General features: G+C 42.8%; 2 protein-coding genes across 3 annotated transcripts in view; one reads left to right on the top strand and one right to left on the bottom strand.

Annotated features, from left to right (window-relative positions):
* LOC121635579 (pinopsin-like) overlaps window positions 1-9,689 on the top strand; it is a 21,965-nt gene extending 12,276 nt beyond the window's left edge. Inside the window, exons 3-4 of the mRNA XM_041978835.1 lie at window positions 2-235; window positions 9,074-9,689. Of these exons, the coding sequence (XP_041834769.1) occupies window positions 2-235; window positions 9,074-9,331 (492 nt within the window). The 3' untranslated portion in view covers window positions 9,332-9,689. The remainder of the gene's footprint in view (window position 1; window positions 236-9,073) is intronic.
* LOC121635575 (beta-galactoside alpha-2,6-sialyltransferase 2-like) lies at window positions 7,493-25,083 on the bottom strand. Of its 2 annotated transcripts, none has more exons than XM_041978831.1 (6): window positions 24,910-25,083; window positions 20,367-21,062; window positions 19,898-19,995; window positions 19,509-19,610; window positions 13,401-13,575; window positions 7,493-8,453 (listed from the first exon to the last, which is right to left on the bottom strand). In XM_041978831.1, the coding sequence occupies exons 2-6, from the start codon at window positions 20,959-20,961 to the stop codon at window positions 8,206-8,208; spliced, it is 1,218 nt and encodes a 405-aa protein (XP_041834765.1). In that variant the 5' UTR covers window positions 20,962-21,062; window positions 24,910-25,083; the 3' UTR covers window positions 7,493-8,205. The 2 variants fall into 2 exon arrangements, with proteins under 2 accessions (XP_041834765.1, XP_041834763.1); XM_041978829.1 differs by lacking the exon at window positions 24,910-25,083 and adding an exon at window positions 24,662-24,742.

Genomic DNA, 25,083 nt, shown 5'->3' with positions numbered 1-25,083 from the left:
GGTGGGTCAGATCCGGCGGTCAGCGGCCCGTCGACGGGAGTTCCACATCTTGTTCATGGTCGTCACCACAGTGGTGTGTTACCTGATCTGCTGGATGCCATACGGCGTTGTTGCCATGATGGCAACCTTCGGCCAGCCCGGACTCATCAGCCCGGTTGCCAGTGTTGTCCCATCGATTCTCGCCAAGAGCAGCACCGTTTTCAATCCCATCATCTACATCTTCATGAACAAACAGGTGGGTGGCACACACTCACGATCTTGTGTGTGTGTGGTTCTCTCTGACACAGCTTCAACTAAATTTAAACAAATAAAATAAATAATGACTCAGTTACAGAAAAATTTGTTTCAGTTTAATAAAAACAGAGAAAAACTACAAGTTCAATATTTTTATAGTAAAATTTTTACATTTTATTTAAATACATGGATCATTTCTCTGAAAAGCAAACTGAGCTCAGGTGAATCACTGACATGGTCCAACACACGTGGAGTGTTCATGGTCCTGAGTGACATCAGGAAATAACAGCTTTCAGTCTGCAGGAGGCCTTCTCAAGGAGGTGTTTACAAAGGAGGTAGTCATGGAAGAGGTGTTCACGGAGGAGGTGCTTACGGAGGAGGTGTTTTCAGAGGAGGTGTTCGTGAAGGAGGTGCTCACGGAGGAGCTCACGGAGGAGGCGTTCAAGGAGGAGGTGTTCACGGAGGAGGTGTTTACAGAGGAGGTGTTCATGGGCCTGTCTGAAGACTGTTCTCAGGTTTAGAAAACAAATGTCCATGAATGACAAAACACTATGGGATGATTGTCTCTGAGGGGGAAATATGAAACAAGATCTTTAAGAAACATGAACCAGGAAACACGTGTGCAATAAATAAACATCTGCTCTGAGCAGCAAACCATCCAACCACTCCCTGCTGTGGATGATGAAGATGATACGGTTCATTCTGGCTGCTTACAGTGTGTTCAGATTACCGTTTCCCCTGCAGGATAAAAGCTGATCGGGTCAGAGTTTGCAGCAAATCATCATCAGTTTTGAGTTGACTTCATCCCAGATAACCAGGGGCCTATTTCAGAAAGTGGGTTTAGACTAAACTTAGAGTTAGTTTCTCAGAGGGAGATCAGTTGAACTCTGACTCGGTTACCATGGCAACATACTCCGTGAGACTAAGCTGAGATTTTCTGTTTGAGCGCTTTCATTTCACCTTGCAGTCCATCATTTATCTGTATAATATTCTCAGCCCTCGTTTAACACAGCGTGTTTAACACCATCTGCATTAAACTAACACAAGAACACTGCAAAGCCTCCCATTTTTATAAATTAATAAAACTTTCAATTTGTGATGAATCCACAAGTATTAAACTGCTGTGGCAGAAGGACCTGGGAATAAACATAAGACAAAAAAGTGGCTGCAGATGGTGGAACGTTTGTTAGAGAGGCAAAAGAGACGGTTACACGATACAAAATCATATACAGATACTATCATACCCCTGTGAGATTACATAGAATTAAACTAATGAAAGGCAACGTGCTGGAAATGTAAGGGGCCGTCTCTATGGTGCCCAATTCCAGTAAAACTGCAAAAGTATTTCAGCAATCCATCCTTTCATCCCCACAAACCATTCTTATACCTTTCATGAAACCAATTGTGTCTGAAACCAGGTACCAAGGTGGATCAGTTTGAGACCTCTACAGCCAGGACAGCATAACCACACTGGAGGATATGACGTCGATGTGACAGCAGGAGCAAGCAGATATGTCATTATCTGCGCACACACTACGTCTTCTTCTAGCTCTGGAGTGTTACTCTTTAATCATCATAGCACCCCCCACAGCCTTGTAGTATGTACCACCGTGGTTTCATTGGGATGGTGAAGCCTTTCTCCAAGTTTTCACAACAATTTTCACACATGAACCGGCTTCGGCTCTGTGTGGACATAGCCTACATCAGAAGTAGGAATTTTTCTGCATTGTATGGACTAAAGTAGTGAATTTCTTGAATAACTGGTCAGACACATCAGTGCCTCTGACTCCTGCAGTGTGTTTGGGCAGAACCCAAATACTGAATGTATATAAAAAAAACTTTGTGTTATTATTGTTGGTCTAGTTACAGCCTCCATGATTTTGTTAAAACACTGGAAATCAGTTCTGCCCTCAAGCTTGAAAGAATGGACAGATGCCATGGTGGAGATTGCATCTTTTGAATCTCTGTTGCACGGACTCAAGGACTGTAGGGGGGACGGGGAAGATGAGGAGAGCCCCCAGGACCTCCTGTGGACCTGCATTGGACAGTCTTTCACATTGTAATTGAGATCTTGTATGGATTAACTATTGTGGGCTGGATCTTCACTCACCCTTATCTGCTCATGTGTCTTATTATTCTATAAATGCTTCTGATGCATATGTCAATTGTTACAGGTAGCTCTATACCAGTTGATCCATCCATCCATTTTCTTCTGCTTGGGGTCGGATCACAGGGGCAGATGCCTAAGCAGGGAAACCCAGACTTCGCTCTCCTCAGCCACAATCACCAGTTTCGTCCTGGGGGATTCTGAGGCAGAACACCCCGGAACACCTTACCAGGGAGGCATCCTTACCAGATGCCTGTGCCACCTCATCTGGCTCCTCTCGATACGGCGGAGCAGCGACTCTACTCTGAATCCCTCTTGAATCACCGAGCTTCTCACCCTATCTCTAAGGGAGAGCCCGGCCACCCTGCCGAGAAAACTCATTTCAGCCGCTTGTATTCACAATCTGGTTCTTTTGGTCACTACCCACAGTTCGTGACCATAGGTGAGGGTAGGAATGTAGACCGACCGGTAAATCGAGAGCTTTGCCTTTTGGCTCAGCTCCCTCTTCACCACGACAGACCGATGCAGATTCCGCATCACTGCAGACGCCGCACCGATCCTCCTGTCGATCTCCCGCTCCATCTTTCCCTCACTCGTGATCAAGACCCCAAGATATGTGAACTCCTCCACATGGGGCAGCTCCTCATTCCTAACCCGGAGAAAACACTCCACCCTTTTCTGACTGAGGAACATGGTCTCGGATTTGGAGGTGCTGATTCTCATCCCAGCCGCTTCACACTCGGCCGCAATTCACTCCAGAGAGAGCTGAAGATCACGGCTTATTGAAGCCAACAGAACCACATCATCTGTGAAAAGCAGAGACCCAATCCGGCCACCAAACCGGATCTCCTCAACACCTCGGCTACACCTGCCAGCAATGTGGACCAAGCTCTGGCACCAGTCGTACAGGGACTGGATAGCTCATCCAAGGGGGTCCGGCACTCCATAATCCCACAGCACCCCCCACAGGAGTCCCCGTGGGACACACTTGAACACAACAAGCACATGTATGCCCACAGCACAGCTCAGTTTGGATTGGCCCGCATGGACAGGCAGCCAATCACATGTGAGGATATAGGATCATACCATTATGTACACCGGATAAGCCATCCACGATAAGGCATCTAATTTTTCTGAATGCTAACCTGCACTAAGGACATTAATGCTGCTTTGAGTTTGGTTCTCGTTCTGTTTTGTGGATTTGTTTGCTGTTTTTTGTTCATTTGTGCAATATAAGTTTTTTGTTGAAATAGTAAAAAAAAGTAAGTGGATTTGTATCAGTATCAGACTCAATGTCCCCCGCCTCACCCAGGACATGGTTGAAGCTCTGCCGGAGATTGGAGTTGAAACTCTTTCTGACAGGGGACTCCGCCAGACGTTCCCAGCAGACCCTCACAACACGCTTGGGTCTGCCAGGCCTGACCGGCATCCTTCCACACCATCTGAGCCAACTCACCGCCAGATGGTGATCAGCTGACAGCTCCACCCCTCTCTTCACCCGAGTGTCCAAGACATGTGGCCGCAAGTCTGGTGATACGACTACAAAGTCGATCATAGAATGGCATCCATTTAGTGCCTGTAGTGTTGATCTTTACACACTGGATTTTTGGTAGAGTTTAGGGCAGCTTCCAGGTACTTTCAGTGCACTGATTTTTTGCTGAAATTTTAGTGTGAACGCACTTAAACATATAGTGTTTGAAATAGGGAAAGTGTGCTGATTGAGACACACCATTAGAGATTATACTAACTTCAGATAGTTTATTATGCAAGTTTAATGTTTGGCTGACACTGAACCAGCAGTGGGCACATGCACACATCACTGTACATGGTAAATGGACTGTCCTGCACTTTTCTATGTGTCATGTGTTGACTACTAAGAATCCAAGGTAAAATGTGACCATATGCAGAAAGACGTTTGAAGACGTGTACAAATATTTTGGTCTTGCTTTATTCTTTCTCCTGCCAGTTATGATGGCAGAGAGGTTAGTTGGTGTTTTAGACAAACCTCCCAATGGTCCTTAATCATACTAATCTGTTTGGATTATATTTTTATTAGTGCTGGGCACGTTAACGCATTAATCGCGCGTTAACGCAACGCTTAATTAACGCAACGCTTAATTAACGCCGTTAATTTTTTTTTTTTTTTTTTGTTGGCCGCTGGCTTTGATGACAGAAACATGGCGTCCATGTCTCCCATCCCTGCTGCAGCGGTGCGTCTGCGGGAGAGAGCAGGTTCATTAAAATAAAGAGATGTTTTCTGTCTGGAACAGGAAGAAGAAAAAAAAAGAACCGACGTTTCTCTTTGTCAAAATACTTGCAGATGGACAGAACATCGTAATTTTTGGACGGAAAACGTTTTTATTATTATTTTCTTTAATAAATGCGGTTTTAATTTATGCAAGACAGCAAAGGTAAGACATGCTTTCTGACTATTAAAAGCATGCAGCATAAATCGGGTCTTCTTCTTCCTCTGGTTCGGTGAATCTTGGTCGTAGCGAGATGAAACTTCCAGCTGTGGAATCTGTGAGATGTGAGCTTTCAGTAGAGGAGCCGTTTGTTCGTGTTCATGCCGTGGGGTGGACACGGGGAGACATCATTTGTGTTTACATATTTTTTGGACTTTGTGTAGCTGCTCTTTAAATAATTTGTTGTCTTAACTGTGTTTGGTGGTGATAGAAATGGTTTTACTGAGCTGGTAGCTGAGATTCTGGACTTTCTGTGGATACCACACATGTTTATAGTTACATCTACAGACCTGACGTTATACTCGGAAACGAGATGTTAACCCCTTAACTCCTGGTAGCGGAGGCTGCAAATTAAAGTTTAGAGAAATTATATCAAGAAATCTGGATAATGAAGCAGTGAAGGTGCATGGATGGAAGTTATTGTGCATATTGTGAATATTTCTCTCTCCTCACCATCTAGAAGCTGTGAGATTCTCATCCTGCTTTCTGTCTGTTCACCTGATGCTGATATTCATCACATATTGTTCCTTCTGTGTTTAGAAGGAAGCAGCTTCACAGCTTTAAATTCATCCTGCTGACTTTTTACCTTTTAGTTAGTAAATCCTGAACATTTCATCCTTCTTTCTCATAAATATGTGATTTTATAAATATATATGAAGAAATATTTTATCTGAAAATTGCTGCTAAACCTGTTTATGTGTTTAGTGCAGGGGTCTGCAGCCTTTCCAATCCAAAGAGACATTTTCCCTCAGCCAGCTAAATAAAACTACTTTAGAGACGCAAATGTTAAGAGACTTTTCAAAAAGGAAAGTTAATATATATTTTTAATGAAGAGCCACCATAGGATGTTTGTTATTTTTGAAGAACCACATTTTTATTTCCATTTTTTAGGTTTTAAAATAAAGAAAAACATAAAACCTTTATAAAAAAGAGGATAGACAGACTTTCTGCTAAGGAATGTAGATATTTGTGGAAAATGATGTAAAAGAAAGGGAAAAGAAAAAGTCCATGGTTTCCAACCTAATCACAAGAAAGATAGATTTAAAAAAAAAATTTTTAGCCACGTATTTAGAGGCATTGTGGAAGGTCCAGAGAGACACTTGCAGCTCCAGAGTTGCAGGTTGGAGACCCCTGATGTCTTGTTTGTAAACCAAAACTTACTGCATTTTCCTTTTATAGCTATAGGCCTTTTTTTTAAAGGAAAGAGACATTTTGCGCGTAACGATGCAATTAATCGCGATTAAAAATTTTAATCGTTGCCCAGCACTAATTTTTATACTTTCATATTTAGTTGCAAGGAACATCTTACCCTGCTGGGTTACACCTGTAAAAGGTAAAGTGCAGTGAGATGCAAACACAGAAATCAGCAGAGAATAAAGGGACACAGAAAAAGAGTGCAACATGAAAAGGATTTAGTTTCTTAAATTCACCATAATCATTTACTCGCTCAGAAATCTTTGGCCACACTTGCTCCTGTTCTTCTGCAGCTGTTACTGTGTTGCCTTTTCTAGTCAGGATTTGTTCATACTCACTTCATGCTTTCATTAACAGTTCTTGTTCCACTGATGTGAAACTGTACGTGCAAGCTTTTTGCTTAGTTGCCATGTGTCATGAACTATCTAGCCACTTGTATCTGTGTTCGATTGGTGAAGTCTTTTATCTGCTCCTGAGTGTGCTCTACTCAGTTTCTTGAACTCAGAGTTGGACAGTTCAGAGTTAATTAACACAGAGTTCAGAATTTGTTAATCCCCCTTTCTTAAAAATGCCCCTGAAACCCAACAGACGAAGAAACCTCCAACCGGTCTGATGAGGAGAATTACTCATTTTATTGTTGTTTTTGTTGTTCAGAGTCAGAGGAGGAAAAAACAGCAACAGGGAAATGTACACATTTATCCATGAGGAGACTTTTTCTAAAAAAAAACATAAAATAAAAAAAATTCATTATCGACATCAGTGATATGGGATCAATGACAGGATGAGGAATGGGAACAGGATCAGGAATGGGATCAGGATGAGTGATGAGATGAGGAATTGAATCAAGATTTGGAAAGGGATTGAGATCAGTGACGGGATTAGGAATGGGATCAGGATTAGGAATGACATCGGGATCATTGACGGAATGAGGAATGTGATCAGGAACTGGAATGGGATCGGGATCAGTGACGGGATGAGGAATGGGATCAGAAATGGGATCTGGATAAGTGATGGGATGAGGAATGGGATCAGGATTAAGAATGGGATCGGGATCAGTGACGGGATGAGGAGTGGGATCAGGATTAGGAATGGGATCGGGATCAGTGACGGGATGAGGAGTGGGATCAGGATTAGGAATGGAATTGGGATCAGTGACGGGATGAGGAATGTGATCAGGATCAGAAATGGGATCTGGATGAGTGACGGGATCAGGAATGGGATCATTATTAGGAATGGGATTGGGATCAGTGACGGGATGAGAAATGGGATCAGAAATGGGATCTGGATGAGTGACGGGTTGAGGAATGGGATCAGGTTTAGGAATGGGATTGGGATAAGTGACGGGAAGAGGAATGGGATCAGGATCAGTGACGGGATGAGGAATGGGATCAGGATCAGGAATGGGATTGGGATTGGGATCAGTGACGGGATGAAGAATGGGATCAGGATCAGGCTCCACTGAAGCAACATCGGCTCTCCAGATGACCTTTTATTAAATCAGGATCACGTCTCTGCCTTCGCACACATCAGCAGCACAATGACTGAGAACAAATTCATTTATTTGATAAATATATGGTCACGTTAAAGTTCACCAGCTAGTTAGTGACCCTTGATCACAGATCCAAGGATAATGGTGATAATGTCAGCGTGATTGGATCATGTGACATCTTCACAACTCTGTAACAAAACTAGGTCACCTGGAGATGCTGTTGGCTCACTGAAACAGGTGTTTATCCTTCTCAGTTTAGCATCACAGACAGTTGCCTGGGATGTGTTGCATTTCCCGGGTTACTAGGTGTGAAGACGTTGTGTAGTTATTCCATCGTGGTTTGTGTGTATGGACCTGTGACTGCATGGCGACATTTGATTGGTGAAACAGTCATGTGATGATTGTTATTGCATCTGATTAGTGAAACTGGTGGGGTCTCATATCTAATTAAATAAATTATGGGGAAAAAAAGAAAAAAGGAAGGAGGTGAGTTTTGTCCAATGTAGCAGAGTGAGGAGAGCGTGTCTTCTTCACAAGTACAAGTTAAAGTATGGTGCAGTAAAACTCTTACTCTTACTCTTAGAAGTACTTTGTTTTCCCCAAATAAATGTCACTACCCATACTAAGTAACAGGTTAAGAAATGGGATTATCAAAAAGGGGGTCAGGTTTAGAAATATGATCAGGATCATTAACAGGTTCAGAAACTGGATCAGCATCAGGTTCCGCAGGTGACTGTGCTGAAGCCCCTAAGTGAGACCTTCCCTCGGGTCTTGAGCTGGTCTTGGTCCCCCCAGTTGATCCGTTGGACAAGCAGCTTCTCATAGAGCAGTGGGTGGTACGCGCCCAATGTGCACGCTACGTCATGGTAACGCTCATGGTAGTGGCATCGGTCGGTGTGGCGCAATGACGGCAGGAACTCGTACACGCTGACCTCATGGCACAGTGACATCATCACCACGATTCCTGTGATGTCACCAAAGAGTTTAAAAATGAAGACGGACTTAATAACAAAATGGAATAGAAATACATTAAATATTTCACAAATCTAAATACAAAAGTACAAAAACAATTCAAATAATGAAGCAAAATGTAAAAACCCTAAGTATATGATATTCAAAAAATGTACATAAACAATAAAATGTTTAAATAATCATTTACTTTAAAATTATTTAAATATAAATTAAAATGAAAAATAAAACCCTGTTCATGAGAAGTAAATAAAAATAAAAAGAAACATTTTCATGAGATTTAACTAAAAACATGTCCAACATGTTCAAAAAGGTAAATAAAAATAAATAAAATAAAATATAAAAACACTCTGAGAATTCAACAAAAGATAAACACATTCTAGAGAAGTAAAAAAAACATTATTTACAAGAGGAAAACCTTCATGAGAAGTAAATAAACAAAGCGTTTTGATGAGAAGTAGATAAAAATAAAACTCATATGTTCATGAGAAGTAAATGAAAAAATAAACAAACTACCCTGAATTTAACAGAAAGCAACGTGTTTTGAATATTTGCAGAACTTTTTGTTCCAGCATTAAACAGCTGATGAAAACATGTCTTCTTCATTGGTTTCAGTTCTACCGCTGCTTCCTGATCCTCCTCCGCTGTCGGCACCAGCTGACCGAGCTTGGACCCTCCTCCATGCCTTCGAAGACCACTGCTGTGCAGCTGAACCGCCGCATGATGGACCCCAGCCCTGTCCAACCAGCACTCACCAAACCCTGCACAGACGACCTGGAGGGAACCAGCGCCGCCATGTCTGACAAAACGGGCCCTGTTGAGCCCCAGGAAGATCGCCATGGTGACGGAGCCTGTGGTGTGGTTTGTGACTGATGACATCACAAGGTCATGTGTTCTGTTGGTACGGTCAAACACAAGGGACAAAATTCAGACCAGAGAGACACAAGTTGACGCTGGACAGGAGGAATACATCCTGGGCTGGTTTTGCAGGATGACAGGGTTCTGGTCCATGCTTCATAGAGCATAAAGCATAAAATATCATCAAGGGATTGTTCTGGAATTAAAGATAAAAACACTCAAGAAAAACAGTCCAAGGTCCTTTGAGATTTGCTTGCAGGAAAACGCAGCAGACCATGTTGTTGTCATTGTATTTCCTGTTTGTACCGTCAGGTTTTAGCTGCTGTGTGTGTGTGTCGGATCCAGTGTGTAGGTTCTGAAATTCCCTGTTCAATGTGCCAGGGTCCAACATGTCCGGTCTAATGTGTCTGGTCTGATATGCCTGGTCCAATGTGCCCAGGTCCAATGTGTCTGGTTGGATGATTTCTGGTCTGCTGGGTCTGGTTCTCTTTGTAATAATTGATTGGCCAAAGAATGTCTTGACTTTAAAGGTCCTGTCCCATCAAAGAAGAATCCTTTATCTTCAGAGGCCACAGAGCTGTATCCCAATACTGGACCCAAAGTCCAGAATGTTCTGACTGGTCTCAACTGTGTTCTTCAGATTCCTGAACAGGATCAGAATCTCTGCTGTATGCAGACGCCATGTTCTGGAGTGGTTCGCTGTAAGGTGGTGTAAGGCCACAGGTCTGTTGGAAAAATGTGGATGATTTCTTCCTCTAGACAGTTTTCCTAAGTTGTTCCTGCTGGTGGTTCCTCCAGGCAGTTCTTCTAGGTGGTTCTTTCCAGGTGCGTATCCGTCTGTGTATCCATCCATCTGCACATCCTTCCATCTACATATCTGTCCATCTGCGTATCCGTCCGTCTGCGAATCCGTCCGTCTGCGTATCTGTCCGTCTGCGAATCCGTCCGTCTGCGTATCTGTCCGTCTGCGTATCCATCCGTCTGCGAATCCGTCCGTCTGCGTATCCGTCCGTCTGCGTATCCATCCGTCTGCGAATCCGTCCGTCTGCGAATCCGTCCGTCTGCGTATCCATCCGTCTGCGAATCTGTCCGTTTGCATATCCGTCCGTCTGCGTATCCATCCGTCTGCGAATCCGTCCGTCTGCGAATCCGTCCGTCTGCGTATCCATCCGTCTGCGAATCCGTCCGTCTGCATATCCGTCCGTCTGCATATCTGTCCATTTGCGTATCCGTCCGTCTGCGTTGAGCATAAATGGCCTAGAGAGGCTCCATGTTATGTTAAAGCCTTAGTAAGACCAAGTTAGAGTAAAGTCAACCAGTCACTTGTATACAATAGGGCCACAGTATGATGCCACCATGGTACTAGAGCACTACCAGGCAGTCAATGCTAGGGTCCTGATAACCACTCAGAAAAGTGAAGGAAGAGTGTTCATGTTCATGCCCAAAACAAGAGGGCCATCTTGTCCTGAAATGTCAGGACTTAGCTGTCGAGCTGGAGAGGCCACAACATCCTCTTGCCTCTTATAGTATGCTGCAAACAACCTGTACTCTCACTCAAGGTCCTCAGCTGGAGGTACAGGTGGCCCAAAATCTGCAGCATGTTGGAGGATTAGTTCTGGAAAAACACAAACAAGAAAGAACAAAATAGCTCATTACAGTTATTCTTGGTGATGCAAGTGGATACAGTGAAAAGGTATTGGAGCAGCTAAAACAAATTAGAAAACAAAAAAGTTATACTAAACTGAAGATTTACCTTTCACTTGTTGTGCCACGTCCACTTTGACCTCATGACTGACCAGAACATGGTGCTCCACCCACATCAAGGAAGAAGCTGGATCCACGACAGCTGCTTGAGGTAGACTAGATCTGAAAAAGGGGTAGTGACACCTTCTTGTGCCCTGGCCATTTTCAGATTGATAAAGATTCCAAGACATTGTCTGGTCAGAGATGCCTAGAGACCTCTAACCAGGCTGTTCAGGAAGCACACTTGAGGCTTCAGCCTTTTAAGATGGTGATTCAGAGACGACACAGAGGGAACAACAGGACTGACTGTAATCATCCCTCCAGAACATGACGAGCTTCAGGTTCAGTTCCACCTTGTGTTGACATCAGCAGGGATACGTTGTTTTCAAATTCAGCATGGTAGGAAGAGCAAGGTAAGGAGATTACTTTTGTTTCTTTTAAACCATCACCCACCAGCAGCTGGAGAGTGTGTGTAAAACACTGCAAATGCTCTTTTCTTGGCTTCGCAGCATCTACAGTTTGCTGATCTTCCAGGTCCTGCCACAGCTCTGGGTCATCAAGGGGTTGAAACTTTGACAAGGTCACAACCAAGAGATCAGACTTTGACTGTATCAGCTCCGCATCTTTCTATAAACAGTGTATTTTCCAGTCTGACGAACTGTCCACAGTGACTGAAACATGGTCTTTAATGCTCAACTAAGTTTTTAATTCTGAACACCTGTCATCAGCACACTGGGCTGTACTTACTGCCAACTACAGTCAGAAAGTGCTAAAAACTCGTTTTCATGATAGACAGGCAAGTTACAAAATGTCTCATGTTGTAACTAAGATCATGATGGTATTTTACCGTAACACCTGACGTTTTCTTACTAATTTAATTTGCATAATTATGCAAATCATGCTGAAAAGAGCTCATATTTTACAAATGAATAGTCATAAGATTAATTTTCATCAGGATCTCTAGCCTTGCTGACATTGGCTTTGAGGTGGGTTATACTCTATGTACACACACACCGAGCCAAACAACCACCAGCACTCCACCTGCAGCAATTTAAATCACATATCAGCCTAACATGCACGTCTGTAATTTCAACTCGGCAGTCCGAGGGCAACTTTAGGAGGAGCAGATGATGTTGACATGGGGTTATCTTATGTTCCTGCTGCAGCTTTTGCAGACTGTCTGTTAAATATTTCTGTTTACTGCATGCACTGACTGAAACTACAGAGAAAAACGTGTGCTCTGTGGTGGGCTCATGTACACCAAAGCTCATTGTTAAACTATCATTAGCTTGCCAACCTTTATAACGTGACTGACTTACCGTTCAGTCACACTATAAATGCTGAATCAAGTTGGACGTCGTTGAGTCCTCGTCTAATTTTTGACCAGCATGTTTTACACCACACCACCGTGGGCTGCACGTATGGTATGAACAGGTCAAAGTTGGTCTTCAGGAACCACTGCAAGAAACAAAAATGGTGGTGTGGCGGTTAGCACGGCAGCCTCACAGCAAGAAGGTCGCTGGTTCGAGCTTCGGCTGGGGGAGGCTCGAACCTGGGGATGATGGCCTTCTGTGTGGAGTTTGCATGTTCTCTGTGTGTGCGTATGTTCTCTCCGGCTTCCTATTACCATCCAAAAGACATGAATGTTGGGTTAATTGGTCACTCTAAATTCTCCCTGTGAGTGTAAATGGTTATTTGTCTCTGTGTGTTGGCCCTGCGATGGACTGGTGACCTGTCCAGGTGTACCATCCTCTCACCTGTTAAATGCTGGGATAGTGACCCATAATGGATAAAGCAGTACAGAGAATGAATGAATGAATGTATGTCTTATACACTGCAATGCGTTTTTATTGACACCCTCACGATTCTTGTACAAAACCTTGGGAATATATGTTTTCACCACTGGCACTCTGTTCTTCGTGGAGTTTACTGTTGTCTCTGTCTCCTCCTACGTGATTAGATGAAAGGATTCTGTGTATTGAGGGTTATTAGGTGAAGACGCTCAAACCAAACAGCACCAAAACATAGTTTAGTACGGTATCAAGTACTATCCAGTACATCCAAGTGAAGAGGCTAAAGTCAACGTCTAACAAGTCTAACTTGAGTCCAAGTCATCTGACTTCCACACCCTTTCTATGTGCACACACACACACAGTTTTGTGCTGGTGTTTGAACACACTGTGTTGTAGTGAAACATGTGAACATGTGTGTGCTGAGGAATAAAGTTCTGTGTTCTGATCCAACTCAGAATCTTTTGTCTTTTAATTTTAAAACTGTCAAAGTAAACATTTGGTCTCTAACTGGGTTCTGATCTCTGCTGTATTCTGTGCTTTCAAAGTACCTATGAAGCCAGATGAGGGTGGATTGGGTTGGATCTGGTCCTCGGTGTTGTTTTGGATCAGGTCCCACAGATTCCAGATGGTTTGTGGGTGGAGTATGTAGAATGGCTGTTCGGGTTGAAGGCGCCGCCGCTCCATGTATGGAATGAACAGGTCAAAGTCAGGCTTCAGGAACCACTGCAAGAAAGAAAAATGCAAACAGACAGAGGAGCTTCACGTCTGAGTCGACAGAGCATTGATGGGCTCTATTCTGGGGCCAGAGGAGCTCCTTGTGGCTCTATTCTGGGGCCAGAGGACCTCCTCAGGACTTAGTTCTGGGACCACTGGAGCTCCTTGGCGCACATTTTGCCACTTTATGTTGCTTTGTAAAGATGTCATATACGATATAGAGTCAGAGGATACAGAGTTTGGCAGGCTTAGAAATCCATTATGCCAGAATCTGTACACCTATGTAACTTTTATAAATGAAGACAAAACTTACTGCAGTAATTGAGTATGATCTAAGTTTTCTATAAATAAAAGAACCTGATGGTAGGACAACATGTAAATTATAAAGTTGGGATCCAAATTTCTACAGGCTGAGCAATGCAGCCTGCCAGAACCTGTAGCCTTTATATAACTTTAATAAATAAAGACAAAACATCCTCATATTCACTGTGGTGGTTAGTTTTGATCTAAGGTATCTATAAATTAAAGCAACTTGTGCTGCAATATAATATAAGCTATATCAACAGGGGTACTAGTAGGCTGAGAAATGTTGCCTGCCAGAATGTATATCCTTATTTAACTTTTGTAACTAAAGACCAAACTTCTTCATATTTATACTAATAGTCTGAGTTATCTTTTAATAAAAACATATTATATTCAGGATATTATATAAATCAATGCAAATTTTATTTATGAAGCACTTTTAATACAAAAAGTAGCACAAAGTGCTTTACATAAAAACTATTTTGGTATATTAAAAACACGTCTTCCCACACCAATGTTTACACCTAACAATTTTAAAAACACACACCTGATCATAATCTCTCGTTCACACACACACACACTCATATACACACACAACATACAAAACTAAATCTGAGAGGCCTACCAGACTTCTCAGTCAGGGTAGTAAAATCTGGTGATCTACTGATCAAAGGCAGCAACGCCAGGACAGAAAGTTTCTGAGAGTCCAAGTTACACCTGAGGTCCTTAACAAAGGGCAGTCTCGATAATGTAGTTTGTCCTAAAGCCAGATTGACATGGAACGAGTTGTGTTCCCTCGCTGGCTGCTCTCTGGCGGCTCCCTCCTCAGTTTTAAATACACTTAGTCACCAATACACAAAAAACACAAACACTAACATCTCTCATGGGGGTCGAGCTGCACTGTAAACGAGGCCACCCCCATATGACATGCATGCTCTTCAAACCCCACATGTATCTACATGTATGGGTGTGTGCTAGAGTTGGGGGGAGAAGGGGTATGGGGATGTAGGATTGGAGGGAAGGAAACCCATAAGTTAGTTGTAGGAAACTTCCCCCAGACAGGTAGCCAACCAACCGGTGGCAGGAGGCCCTGGGAAACCTCACAGGGCAGGACAAGCTGCGACAGGTGTTTCCGTGGCCTGGACCCAGTGACTGCTGCCAAAGAGCCACCACCCTCCTTGAAAAACACCCACCCACCACACACCGGGAGTGAGCCCAAACCCCAGGGCCACCACCGAGATCGACCCAGGCCGCCCCTGAAAGGTACCTGGCTTTGTTCCAGGTGGGTGTACGCTTACCTGGGAAGAGTAAGGATTCCCTCCAGGCTGTCAGAGAAGAACTGATATTGATGCTTTTGAAATAGTTGTGATGTTTGATATTTTGTCTAATAAATGACAAGTGTTGGCAAATGCTTTTTCTGCATCTAATGAAATAATTGTTGTTTCCTCGATGGTAGAGTAGTCTGTGATATTAATATGTCAGTGTGTGTTAATGGAAGCTTGTTCACCCCTCATGAAACCCGTTTGCTTAGGATGTTGAATGGAGGGGTTATCTGTTCTAATAGTGCTGATTATTGTGAGATCTACAGTCATGAGTGATATTGGGTGATAGCTGGATGGCAGTGGGGGTGTTTGCCCGGCTTTAACAGGAGGCTGATGTTGGCAGACTTCACATTTGGTGGTAATTTATTATTTTGCTTCATTGTTTTATATTATCGGTGCCAGTGTATTCCACAATTCTTTATAGAAGTCTGCTGGAAAACCATCTGGGCCTGGAGCATTATTACGAGGCATGTCCTGGAGGCTTCATGGAGTTTCCCACTGAGAGGTAAATCCAAAGCCAAAACCTGCTCATGATGAGGCTGATGTTACTGAGAAACTGATCCATATTGTTGTCTGGTGGGTTTAATATTCCCTGATGAGTCCTTAATAAAGGCTAAATAGTTTTTTCTTAATTTATTTTTAATTGATTAGCTAAATATTTTCCAGACTTGTTAGCATGTTAGCAAGTGCAAGTTCTTTGCACTAGCAACTGTGTTTTCTTAAAAGTTATTTTATTTAATTCCAGTTTAGCCCTTCTTATTCGATTTAATATATACTCATCTGGGGAGGCATCATAGGCATCCTCTAGTGTTTTGATTTCAAGTTATAACAGATTATTTTGCTTTTTCTCACTTTTTCTTATAAGATGAAAAACAGTATTTTGCTTCACATTACTGCTTTTCACTTGCTGATGCTCCTGGAAGGTCATTATTTTATAAATATGTGCCTCGTTCTTTTTGAAAGAAACTAATAGAGTCAGTTTCTTTAAGTAATGATGTGTTAAATGTCCAGTTTCTGCCTGGTGGTGTGACTTTACATTGACCCAAGTAAAACAAACTGGTGTGTGATCTAATCTGGTCTAATCTGGAATAAGAGTGGTGAATTCTCTGAGAGTAGGATTGTAAGAATGCCATGCATCACAAAGACCAAAATCCTTTAGCTGTACTGTCTATTACAGGTGGGATATGTTAGAAAGTCATTACAGGTGCTGTGGATGTTTACATGAATGACATAAAAGAAACTAAAAGTTCAACAAGTTGAGGTGAAGTGACAGAAAAAAAAAGAAAGTAGGGAAATCAGAGAATAAGTGGAACAAAGAAAAACATTTAAACCCAGTAAAAACCTGATCACCGTCCGCTTCCCATTTAACAAAATGGATATTTATTACCAACAGTGATCCTTGCCCAGCAGGATGTCCCCTCCCGAAAAGCCTCACTTAAAATCCTACAGCTAAATTCGTCACAGTCCACCCCAGACCTCATCAGCATCGCCTCTCAGTCCCAAACTTCACACTGACTCCAGTCCGTCCTCCTGTCTCTATTAATTGTTATTAATTGGGGATTCCATCATTGGAAATATTTGTTTTTTTTAATGTGGCAACGCTTTGCTTTCCCGGTGCAACTGTCTAAATTCCCAAACATGCTCCGCCCACTTCCACCATCTGTCCATCCAATTATCATCAACTTTGGCAGCGTGGATCCTTCCTGCTGACAGTCCGAAATCACAAAAACAGAGTTCAATGAACTTTTTCACTACATTAAATCCACCAGTAAATCCATCTTTATCGGTGGTCCACTCTCTCCTCAGTGGAATCTTTTAGCAGGACTCTTCCTCCATACATGGCTAAAATCCGCCTGCATGACTCACTCTCTGAGCTTAACTGATAGTTTTAACTTGTTTTGTGGTCGTAAATCTCTTTTTAACAAGTCTCTACCTCAACAAATTGAGCAGCCATATTTCAGTCAAGTGAAGTGGTGTTGCCTCAATTCTCGAGGCCCATTTTAAACTCAAGCTCATTTCCACTCCCTCTGTTGAATCATTTGAACACATTGCTTTTAAACACCCCCACCCCTTTGTCATTGCTGTTATCTACCAACCCCCCAAGTCAATTTCTCTCTGCGTTCACTCATCTCTCCACCATCTCACCTTCAATACTACTTCTCTGACTTCAACTTCCATGCTGACAACAAAAATTGACCACAAGCCTCTGACTTTTTGGACCTCCTCGACTGCCTTAATCTAACTCAGTATGTGAGTTTCCCCACCCACTCCCATGGCCACACCCTGGATCTGGTCTGCTCCATTGGTCTTACTATCCAGCTTCTCCCCAGCTTCATCCTCCATATCTCCGTCCACCTGGCCATAGTTTTTGGTATCCACCTTCCCACCTATCTTTAAAGAAAATCACACTGTAATCTTTAGAAATAGCTTTTTAAAACGGCTTCTGTTTCAGTCACCCCTGACCTCCACCATCTGAAATCACAAAAGTGACAGCTTGAAAGAGTAAATATGAAAACCGGACTATTGCACAGCCCCTGCAGCCTGATGTAAAGGCTGTGTACTTCTTATCATCCTCGTGCTCTTCTATGTTATAGTACCCTGAGGTGAGGTCCATGGTGGATAAGAAAGCACTCCCACATCCACCAAAGCAGCCAGAGCATCAGGTAGATGTGGGAGTGGGTGAGCATCTTTAACGCTTTGTGCATTAATCCAGCAGAAATCATGTCCCCTAAACTTTTTCAAAAGGCTGTTTTGAATGTTCAGTCACTGGTTCCAGTGTAACAGCCTTTTTTTTACTGTACGCTCCTCCACCCCAGCCATCAAGTTGAACAACTTCGACTCACTCTCATTAACGGGTGTGGGCGAGTCAAACCCCGCTTCAGTTTCAGTTGATGAACCAGGTACCTCATGAAGTTGCTGCCCAGGATGAGCTCATCACTCTGGCCATCAACCACCAATGTTGACACAATCACCTTACAGTCATAAACCTCCATTTCTAGATCAGACATGCCTGATGGTCTTGTCTTTGAGCAACCGCAACCAACTAGGACATCAGTGGCTTCAAAATGGGTTTTTTCATAGCAGATTGCTGTAGCAGTGAGATGACCGTGGCGCTCAGAGTGCAAGCCATTGACCTACTATCAGCCATCGCTCTGACTGGTATTTTGTCACCCAGTGTCACATTTTCATAGAACAGTTCATCATCAGATTTCAGTCTCTGTGTTTTGGAGGACTGGTCTGTGTCCAAAGTCTGTTTCTTCACACACACTCTAGTAAATAGATTCTAGATCATCGTCAACCATCCCTGAAGGACCATTATCAGGCCTAACATTCACCCCCTCCAAATGCTGGCCAGCTAGTTTTCCTCCTTCTGAGTTGCTGGTTTGGCGTCCTTGGGCTCGTTGGCTAGAGCTCTGAGACACTCTGTGCAGGCGATCAGGCGAATAGCAAATAAAACCCAAGTGATGTGCTTTACAATGGTAATGAGCTGTGTCCCCCCTATCCCCGTAAATAGCACAGGGTACATTATATTTGGTTTTTGATGCCTGATCCTGGCGAGCATGCCCCTCAACTCCACTGAGCGTTCCACTTCTCTGTGGCTGCTGTTCTAGCACACGTCTGTCCAACATGACAATAATGCGGTCAAGCCAGTCAGTGGACTCCTCAGAAGCAACTGGCAGCATCATATGCTGCACACAGGCGTTAACTCCTGTTGCTGAGAGGTTATGGGAGTGTGTAGTCCTGTCTGTGATGTCTGCCTATGGTCTCTGCTGTGTTTAACAAGTTTCTCATGCACTTCAGTGACAGACCATTGAGTCAGGGGCGACAGATTATTCTGCCTCCTAAGACAGTCCTCTGCCACTTCCATGGCTCTGTTTAGTATTAGCCAATAGTCAAAGGGATATTAACCTAGCCTGGGCAGAGTAGCATAAAAGTCAGCTAGGGGCATTTTAGAGGAGACTTTGTCACTGAAATGCTGTTTCAGAATCTAAAAAATGGGATCCGGGCATCCAGACAGGGACAAGGATGGCTTGCTACGTAAACCCACCCTCACCACTTCCTGTGCCCTCCCACCAAGCGTGCTCAACACTTCCTCAGCTTGATCTGCTACCAGAATCCCCTAATTCCTCTGGTACATCATCATTATCCTCTCCCACTCCTGAATGGTGTGTGCACCATGCACATCCCCTTTAAAACTAACAGGCTCTTTAGTTTCAGATCTGAATACAACATTCAACAGTGAGGGATCTGACACTGTACTGCCTGCAGACCAGGGCTGGATTAAAAGTGTAGAGATCAGTGCAGATCTGAAGTTACCTGGGTGAGGTTGGCTGAGTACGACGCTGGGTCCCAGAGCAGCAAGGTGACATCTCGGTACAAAGAGCTGCTGATGAAATCGTGTTCAGGACAAGACACAATCTGGGAGGAGGAGGACGAAGAGGAAGAATGAAGAATGAAGAAAAGGAGGAGAAGAACAGGGGGGGAAAGCAGGGGAAGGAGAAAAAAGAACCAAAAAAGAGTAAAAAAAGAAGGAAAACAAGTGTTGTTTATTATTATGGAGCTACAACTTAACTTATTGTTTTTCCTGGGGTCATAGCCAATACCCATTCACAAATTACATCAATAATGTAAAATATCCAAAATCAGTAATTAGAAAGAGAATTTCAGAAATGAGCGGGAAGGAGATGGGGGGGCGTGGCCTGTACCTGGGAGTTAATGAGGCGGATTGTGGTCTTGCTGCCCACATCCTTCTCAAAGCCTCTGGTTGGAGCGGCGTTGAAGCGCAGAACTGCATCATGGGAGTCTGGGTGCAAATGCAGGAGGATGTTGTTGTTTACTCTTTGTTTACAGCAGGCTTTTTACTCAGAAAATAAACAGAGATCCACGATCCCTTCCTGGTCCTGTTTCTGGTCTGAACTCTTCTCAGTCCTGTTTCTGGTCTGACCCCACTCTCATCCTAAATTTGGTCCAACGCCATCCTTGTTCTGTTCCTGGTCGTTCCCTTTCCTGATCCTGGTTCCAGTCTATTCTCTTCCTGATCTTGTTTCTGCCCTGACCCCTTACTGATCCTGTTTCAAGTCTGACCACTTCCTGGTCCTGTTTCTGGCCTGACCCCTTACTGATCCTGTTCCTGGTGTGACCCCATCCCAGTTCTGAGCATGAGCATGGTCTTACTGATTTCACTCCCCAGTGAGGAGTTCAGAATGGCACCCGCTGACATCACCACGGCACAGGTCTGATATGGAGATGTGTGGAGGTCTTTCAGGGCTTGTGACGGTACCAGGTGGTTCCAGCCGAGATTGGAGAACGGTTCTTCTGTCCCATCCACGGTCCGGATTTTGATGCTCCTCTTCATGTCGCAGTACAGATCCATTCGAGACTTGCGGCCCCCTCTTGGCACCCGGTGCACTACCTGGTATTTGTTTGTGTTCAGCTGGACCTTTAGGGCCTTCTGAAGTCGAGGACTCAGCATCCCCACTGGCAGGTTCCCAGCCCAGAGTCTCTGCAAGACCTCCAGAGACTGCCTCCTGTAAAAGTTCTTGGTCCTGGACCGGTAGTCAGCCCTGATCCTCCTCCAGTCTTCCTCAGAGGCTCCAGCATTTCTGTTACTGGTCCTGGTCTGTTCCCGGTCCACAGAGGCCAAGTGGTGGGTTTTAGACCAGATAAGTCTGGACTGTGACTGCAGATCAAAGAAGTGACAGAGCAGAGAAAGAAAGAGAAGGATCCATGTCAGCAGGGCTGCCAGCAGAACGCTGCTCCAGGACTTCATTCTGCAGGGAGGTGGGCGGAGTCAAGGTGAAGGGAGCCTTCTGGTTAGGGGAGGAGTCAAACCCATGTGGCTGGAGTTGCCTGAGATGGGTGCAGTCGGACCTGAGGCGGGGCAGAGGGATAAGGATCAGGATAGGGATTGGGATCATCAATGAACAGGGATCAGGATTGGGATAAAGATGATGATGAGACTGAGGATGGGGTTTAGGATGAGGATTGAGATGAGAAAAGAAATCATAATGAAGATGGAGATTGGGATTAGGATGAGAATGGTCTGGATGAGGATGGGGATCGAGATTTGGAAATGCAATAAAGAATTGGGATGAGAACAGGAATTGGTGTGAGGATCAGTTTTGGTTCAGGAGGATCTGGACGAGGAAAGGGATTGGGATGAAAATAGGGATCAGGATGGGGATGAGGATGAGGAAAGGGATTGGGATGAAGATGGGGATCAGGATGGAGATGAGGATCAGGATGAGGAAAGGGATTGGGATGAAGATGGGGATCCAGGTGGGGATGAGGATGAAGACGAGGAAAGGGTCGTAAAAAGCGGTTGTGGATTACATCGTGACGCCTTACGCTAATTTTAATCGGTGTACTGAATTAAAGATCTACACTCTTCTGGAACTTGTAGAGAGGGTTGGACTTGATGCTCTCAGTTTGATCGATGAGCGGTGTAGGGTGCCAGATCATTCAATTTTGTGTTTAACTTTTCAAACGGGGAATTTTACCAATCCTCAAATGGTATATACTGAACATAATAGCAAAAGACAAAAGAGGAAATTTTCTGTTAATTTTCTATCCTCTGAATTGAGTCAAGGAGCTCTTCAAGAGATCCTTTATGCGCTAGAAAATGGCCCAAATAATCTAAGTAATTAGATTGGATAAATTTGGTTCCACAAAAAACATGCTCAGAGGAAAAGTCATTGAAGGAAGCGACCTTATTGGAACAATGAGTTAAGTGAACTATGGACTCATCTGCGTTACGCAGAAAAAATGTTTCTTAAATGTGAGGAAAAACACAGGAAAAGCTTAAAATCAAATTTCAGCAGTGTCAACTTAAGTTTGAAAGAAGGGTTAAGTACTTTAAGAGACACTTTACAAGAGGACAACCACTTCCGCTAGAACTTTTGGAAAATAGGAACACTCAGCAATTTTGGAAAATTATAAATAACTTAGGTCCTCAAAGAAGTACACTCATTCCCCTTGTGGTTGTCAAGGAAGATGGGGTATCAACTTTTTAAACTGAAGAGATACTCAATCAGTGGAAAAGGGATTTTGGTAATACCTCCTCATTTAATGATTACTTCTTGAATAAGGTTGGTAGGCAAAAATGTGAGTTGGTGAATATTATGAATAATGTTGGGTTTTACTGTGATTATATACTGGATATGGATATCTCTCTAGAGGAGGTGCAGAAGAGTGGTAAATAAAGCCAAATTAAATAAAGTTGTAGGAGCTGATGAAATCCCAAATGAGGCTTTAAAAACGCTCGTCATGTTAAAGATCTTATTTAGTCTTTTTCCAAAGCATTTCCAGGACGGTATTGTTCCTACTGTGTGGAACAAATATCTTATTAAACCTAATCTTAAATCTTCCAAAGTGGATCCACAAGTTTCTTTAAAATAAAGGGGTATTAGTCTTCTTAGTACAGCCTATAAATTATATTCAGGGGTGTTCAACAATAGACTAAATGATTTCTTGGAGTCACGAGGTGTTTTGGTGGACAAACAAAATGGCTTTAGGGAAAACAGAGCATGCATTGATCATATTTATGTCCTCTGTGGTGAGAGCATGGTTAAAGGAGGCAAATGAAACTTTCGTTTGCTTTGTCGATTTTAAAAAAGCTTTTGATAAATAGAGAGCTTCTGGAATATAAACTAATCTCCTCTGGTATTGGTGGTAAATTTTATAGGGCCGTTAAATCAACATAAGGATCCTGTTGCATGCATCCAGTTAAATGATGTTAGAACTGAATGGTTTCCCATCCCATTTGGACTTAAGCAAGGAGATGTTCTTTCTCCAACCTTATTTGCTTTCTACATAAATGATTTAGCCCAAGAAATTAAACAGGCCAAGCTTGGTTTAGACTTAGAGCACTTAAATTTGAGTATTTTGTTATGTGCCGATGATATTTTGCTGGTTGTAGAAAGTGAAATTAATTTACAGAGGATGTTGAATATTATCAGTTCATGGTGTGACATTGACGATCAATGGTGAAAAGTAAGTTTGTTCAGCAAAACTGCCATGCTTTTTTTTTTTTTTTTTGGATCGATACCATTGACGTTTACTTCCTCCTACAAATATCTTAGTTTTCTCTTTACTGAAAATATGAGTTTTGAAATAGGAAGGACAGCCCTGGCGCACTCAGCGGGTAGGGCTCTGGGGGCTGTGATGAATAAAATTAAAAGGTGTCCAGATATTGGAATTATAACTTTTATCAAGCTCTTTGATTCTATGGTTGGTTAGGTTTTGTTTTATACCGCTGGAATATGGGGTTTTAAAGATTCCTCGGAAAGTAATTCTATCCAGAGCTGAGCCCTGAGCTGTTTTCTTGGAGTGCGTAAACTTACAGAAAGGCTGTTATAGAGGGGGACTCTGGATGGGAACCCTGCCTCGTAAAACAAAGATGGTTCGGCTCTGGAACCGATTAATTAGGATGTCAGTTGATAGGATGACTAAAAAGATCTTTAATTGGGACAGAGCCCACAATCATCCATGGTCCAGTGACATTTATGAGATATATTCCTGTGATTTGAGTCATATTTATAGTAATAATCTGCAGTGTAAGATAGATATTGAAAAGCAAAAGCTGTTTTATTTTCACAAGAAACCCAAACTTAGAACGTATGTTCAGATTAAAGAAGAATATTTACAGAATCATACTTAACGCTGCATTTAGCGAGAGGTCAGAGGTCATTGTGTGCACAATTAAGAGCAGGAACGTTGCCCCTAGCGACTGAAGTAGGTAGAGATAAAGGTATACCCGAAGAGATGTGTTTGTGTTTTATGTGATCTGGAAGTTGTTGAAGATTAGCTTCACTTTTTGTTTCATTGTCCTTTGTACGATGAAAATGAGGAAAACTTCTTCTGTTTGGGAAAAGTACAAAAGAAGAAAGCTGACCTGTTTTGGATGTCCGATTCCGACATGTTGAGTTGATTATTCCAGCAGGAGGTTTATATGCTATCTAGGCCTGGAATTCAAGACAGAACACTGTATCCTACATAAGCACTCTATCTTTCTATCTGAAAATCCTGATCCATGTTATTGATGTTTGGCTTTATTTATTTATTTTAGTGTTTAGCCATCTTGGAATTGTTTTGATTTATAATGTATAGTGTCTTGTCAGCCCATCGGGCTGGGCACATTCTGTGCACTGAAATAAACAAACCAAACCAAACAATAAAGAACCTGGATTTCCATCATCATAAAGAAAGATCTATATATTTCAATACTGACAGGATTTAAACTGTAATATATATATATATATATATAAATTGTTTTATTTCTTGTTCATTAGACATTTTCAGATATTAATAAATAATTCACATCTTTTATCATCATTATTATTATTACAGTTTATTATTAGGCATGATCAGAATCAGTAGTTATTGATTTCAGATGAACAAATTTAAATCTAATTTTTTCTTCCAATATTTTTTTCCTACGTTCAGATCATGGGAAACAGGAAACACCTTACCTGATCTTTATCTCCTCGCTCTCATCTAAGATGACGAGTAGAGACAAACGGGAGCCTCTGCTGTTCCTCTTATTGCTCAAACCCCCTCCTCCTGAATGTGGAGCAACTTCATTAACAGTCTGACAGAGTCTAACTAAGCCTCTGGTTACCAGGCAACAACAAAACAATCAGACTTAGAAGCAAGACTCAGGAAAAATATTTTATTTTTTCCTCCACGGTTTCCTATGTTCCTTCTTTTCCCTGCTCACCTCTTTTCAAACTTTGGTCAGTTCTGAGTAAATCCTCTGAAAGTATCGTCCGGGTATTCCGCTGCAGATCCTCCACGTTGGTACAGTCCTCCTCTGGTCCCCCTCTGGTCTGATAGAACTGAATCCATGGGAGACTCAGCCCAGAGCTCATCACCAGCTTTAACCCTTTATTAG

This window comes from Melanotaenia boesemani, chromosome 24, assembly GCF_017639745.1.
Source record: "Melanotaenia boesemani isolate fMelBoe1 chromosome 24, fMelBoe1.pri, whole genome shotgun sequence".
Classification (NCBI taxonomy): Eukaryota; Metazoa; Chordata; class Actinopteri; order Atheriniformes; family Melanotaeniidae; genus Melanotaenia; species Melanotaenia boesemani.
The sequence above is the reverse complement of the archived record's forward strand: the minus strand, read 5'-3'. Positions and strand labels throughout refer to the sequence as shown.